Raw genomic sequence first — 4,772 nt, forward strand, 5'->3', positions numbered from 1 at the left:
TTGGAATTTACGTACATAATTTGTACTTAAACATTCCTCAAAACAAAAATTAAAACTAATCTAATCAGCTCTAAGAAAAACACGCGCCCGATCGGGCGAAAGGCCGCCTGATCGGGCCCGCCTTTTTTACAACGCCCTGCTGGTATGCAGCGCCCGATCGAGCTTACGCTCACCCGATCGGGCGCGCTTCTTCCTTGAAGGTGCTTGTGCGCGCATCCGCCCGATCGGGCGTATGCTTGCACGATCGGGCCCGGTCTTCTTCTTCGAGGCTTGGATTTCGATTGGGCTCAATTTCTCGGCCCAATCTGGATTTCCTCATCGGGTCTTGATTAATCGATCCAATAGCCCTAGTATCTCATACCGAGCCCTTAATCATCGGCTCTCACCGATCCTGGGCTTCAAGAGTGGCCGTGTCCTTCTAGCTTCCGTAGTTGATCCATAAAAACCCGGGAAAATGCTCCTAAACTGCAATTTCCTGTAAAACTCAACTAAAACTACGAAAACACTAGAAAACACAAATAAGTAATAAAAGTGGCCCAAAAGAGCCAAAAACACTACTAATAATGACCACAGGACGGGGGTAAAACACTATATAAATTGGACATATCACTTACATCCCCACAAGGTTGGCTTGAAGAAGCTTTGGGGTTTAGGGCTCTTTGTTTTGCAGTTTGAGAACAAGTTCTAGGCCTTTTAGCAATGTGGAAATGGGCTTTTGGGCTAGAATGTTTTGAAGATTCAGAGCTCAAAGATTGGCTAAGAGAACGGTAATGCTTACTCCTACCAAGAGGTGGTACGGACTCATCACTAGATTCCACATACTCATGCCGCTTCTTTAGGTATGAAAAAAGGTACTTGGGCATTTAAGAAGTACATTTGGTCATTAGGTCCAAAGGTTCGATCTTTTGGGATCGTAGGAATTTTCACATTTTTCCTCCTAGGTTCATACTTGCGCTCCACATAGTGCAAGTCCCTCTTAAGGCTAGACATAGTTTCTAACCACTTCCCTTCATGATGGTGCTTCTCATTCCACATTCCGTCTTCCTTAATCACATCCCCATATTTGTCAAAGAGAGGCTGGTATTTCTTAATTCTAGGCAAATGGGCCAAGGCTAGAAGAACCATCTAAGGTTAATGGGTTAAGACTTCCTCACCATCCTTCTCATAAAGGGTCAAGGCCAAAGTACAAATTCCAGTTATGAAATCACTAATTGTGACTCCACTATCTTTCAAGTAATGAATGTCAAAATATTGGTGTCTCATTGCATCAATCATTTTCATCTGTTTCACACACACATGCAAAACAATTAATTAAGTGTCAAATCACACAAAAAATCCAAATCAAAATCCATTTGCAATAAGCAATTCATAACTCAACAAAACATAACTCAAGATTACCCAACCATGGGTAATAACTCAAAAATTTGAACCTCTAGACCACACTCTAAGGTGTTTTAACACCAACTTTAAAGCACACATAATCGCATACTCAAGTTTCAAACAATTTCAATTCTTTTTATTTTCGAAAATAATAAATATGTAGTTGAATCGAGATTAAAGGACGATCGAGCCCGCGTCTCCCAGGAAAGTTACCTACTACGTTGAGGCGAGTCTTTCCTAAACAGAGAGTCGTACCCATTATAGGCCTCCGTAGAGAACTCAAGAATCCTTTTCTCCTTCATCTTTCCACAAATAAGAAAATAGATTTTTTAAGTAAAAATAAGGCTTTTGACTCATACACAGATACGAAACTCTATCTATCCTATATGCCCTCTTAAGTCTACCCACAATTTTAATTACTATTCCAATTTTAATCTTTTTAGGACCTTGAAATCTGATACCACTTTGTAACACCCCCAAATCTCCCTCTACGAAAATACTAGTTAAGCAGGTTGAGTAATGTGGTGAATAGGTTGGGTAGTTAATGGGCTCAATTTATTGTCCATAATTTTGGGCCTCGATGGTTGTAGTTGTTGGGGTGAAATGAGTTTATTGGACAGACATGGAAACATTTAGAACCATAAATCAGGCTACGAGTAGGAATAGAAATATGCAAAATTACAATCATTAACACAAACTTTATAAAATTTTGCAATTATTAACAGTTTAACACCAACTTATATCACTTGTTGATTTGATACCAATTTGCTACAAAAATTACAAAGTTGACACAAATGACACTAAACAACTAGTTTACTTAACTTTTAACCCTTATACAAGTATAAAATTCCTTCTCGACAATCTTTTTCTATAAAAGTTCTTAATGTATATTTAGACTATAATTGAATGTTTAGTGTCCTTAACGTCAAATTTTTTTTTTACAGGAGGAATAGAAATAAACTAGGAATGTCTATAATTCACTTTTTTTTAATAAAATGTAGGCCGTTACAATCATCTGAGGAGCTTAAACGGACGCTTGCACAAATGTATGCCTTAACTGCGCAATTTGATGAGCCCGGTGATCTACGGATTAAGTCCCTGTGCCGTAGCATTGATGTTTATGAACCATCCATTCAAGATATAGCATACAGTCTTCTTGGAAAACTGGAAACGGGAGATTGCTTTCAAAATGTGTTGATTGGGGTTGAATCCCCCTTCGAACCTGTTACCAATTGGACCGTTGCTTGGGAATGGCAGGTACTTTATTATATTGTAATTTTTTTGTTAATTATTAGGCTATATTTTAAAAGATATCTTTAATTATGTTAACTAATAATGTAATGCTTTGACATAGCGTTGCTCCGAGCTAATTTTTCCCATCGGATGTGAAAATGATACTATGCTTCCTGCCCAACCGTTCGATTTTGTCAAGTTCAAAGAATCATGTCGATCAAGGTTTGGAATTTCGCCGAATCCACGTACACCCATTAGTTTTTTCAAGAGTAAGGTATATTTTTTTTGTAATTTGGTACTTAATCTTGATTTAATATCACCATTACTTAATTTTAAAACCTTTTCTATTCCAATATAGTGTTATTTGATTTATATTAACTTTTAAATTTTTGTTCAGAATCTTGTTGAATCTCTCACGGGATTTGGAGGAAATATCATCTTCTCCTATGGGTTGAGAGATCCTTTTTCTATTGGAGGGTAAGAAAACATTGCCTATTGATCATGATTTTTATTTAAATTCATAATTAGCGTAATAATAACTTCTAATATTTACTTTGTACAGAATTTTGGATGATCTATCTGATACCATTTTCGCACTTACTACGACAAAAGGTATGTACATAATGTGTATAGCATTGTTTTTTTTTTTAATTAAATAATTGTGTTTTAACATTTTTCCGAATTTTTTAGGTACTTTTTGTCTTGATATGACCACCCCAAACATCAACTATGTTGATACAAAATGGTTGATGGAGCAAAGGGAAAAAGAAATCAAGATTTTCCGACAATGGATCGACCACTTCCACCATATTAGGGGATCATACACTGCAGGTTGTAGTTTGATTATTATTACTTGGTTACAAATCTTAGTTTTTCTATCTATCAACCTAGATTAGTTTTAATTTGTTATAGTCGGGTATGTAAGAACTTCTAATACACTGTAAATATTTATTAGTCTAATTTAGTAATTTACACTCTAACTTTTTCTATAATTTTAAACTCGTTTTATTCTATAATTTACACTCTAACTTTGTATAATGGTTTATAACCATTACTTTGTAATGAAAGACACTCTTTACATTTAAGTTATGTAAACATCATATTTAAAGATCTTAGTAATAATATTCCAAATTATTTCTATCTTTCCATATGTCTGCCTAATTATCCAATGATTTTGTTGCATCTTTCTAGACTCAATAAATATATATGTATATATATATATATATATATATATATATATATATATATATATATATATATATATATATATATATATATATATATATATATATATATATATATATATATATATATATATATATTTACAAGTATTTCAACTTAATGAAAATTTGATTGGCTTTAATTATTTAGTAATTAATTGCTTCAAAAAAATTACTCGATTTAGTTGTTAATTCACATGCAAAATACATAGTACGTTATTACCATAAACAATACATAGGAAAATGGAGTAGAATAAAGACAATATGAAAGAGAGTTGCTAAGGAAAAATAGAGAGAAATTGTAAATCATAACATGATGATCTGATCTTTATTTGGTTTATAAGTTAAATTTCAATGTTTTTAGTCGAAATTTAATTTTGAAAACAACAACAGTCTCTACTAATACAGTGTCCGCCTTTAGGGCAGGCACTACATTTACTATCGCAATCTCCCTGGTTACAAGTAGCACCCATGGGTATGCATGTTTTTGGGCACGTTTGTTCCACCCCGCTCGTTATTGTATTGATCAATGGAGAAACTTCTCTGCTAGTGCCACCTGTTATACATAAATATAATAATTTGTTAGTCTCAATTAACAAAAAAAAAAAAAAAAAAAAGACATACAAATCTAAGTTAAAGAAATGACTAAGGCTTATTAATAACGGGTGATTTTATTATAAATACATTAATACCAAATATTTAAAGAGTATCCATTTAGAAAATGAATTTAGCGCTTATATGTAGCTCAATGGTTATATATATTAAGTATTAACAATGTACAAAATTAATTTGCGGCAATATTTCTAATGACACGGAAGATGGTCTAGTTATCTTTATGTAAGAAACATATAAATTTCTTGTCAAATAAAAATAAAAATAAAAAACATATAAATTTATCAAAGTGATTCATATAGCATTACAATTATATTGAAAGCATAG

The 4,772-nt window shown here is 33.2% G+C and overlaps 1 protein-coding gene across 1 annotated transcript; it reads left to right on the forward strand.

Moving 5' to 3' along the window:
* Positions 1–2,424: 2,424 nt before the first annotated feature.
* Positions 2,425–4,402, forward strand: LOC145628095 (uncharacterized). Its single transcript, XM_081680420.1, has 6 exons — positions 2,425–2,637; positions 2,735–2,887; positions 3,011–3,090; positions 3,176–3,225; positions 3,304–3,444; positions 4,227–4,402. Exons 1-6 carry the CDS (start codon positions 2,425–2,427, stop codon positions 4,400–4,402), a joined length of 813 nt encoding a protein of 270 aa, XP_081536546.1.
* Positions 4,403–4,772: the final 370 nt, after the last annotated feature.

The sequence above is a fragment of the Chenopodium album genome, chromosome 4 (genome assembly GCF_948465745.1).
Source record: "Chenopodium album chromosome 4, dcCheAlbu1.1, whole genome shotgun sequence".
In the NCBI taxonomy this organism is placed as follows: Eukaryota; Viridiplantae; Streptophyta; class Magnoliopsida; order Caryophyllales; family Amaranthaceae; genus Chenopodium; species Chenopodium album.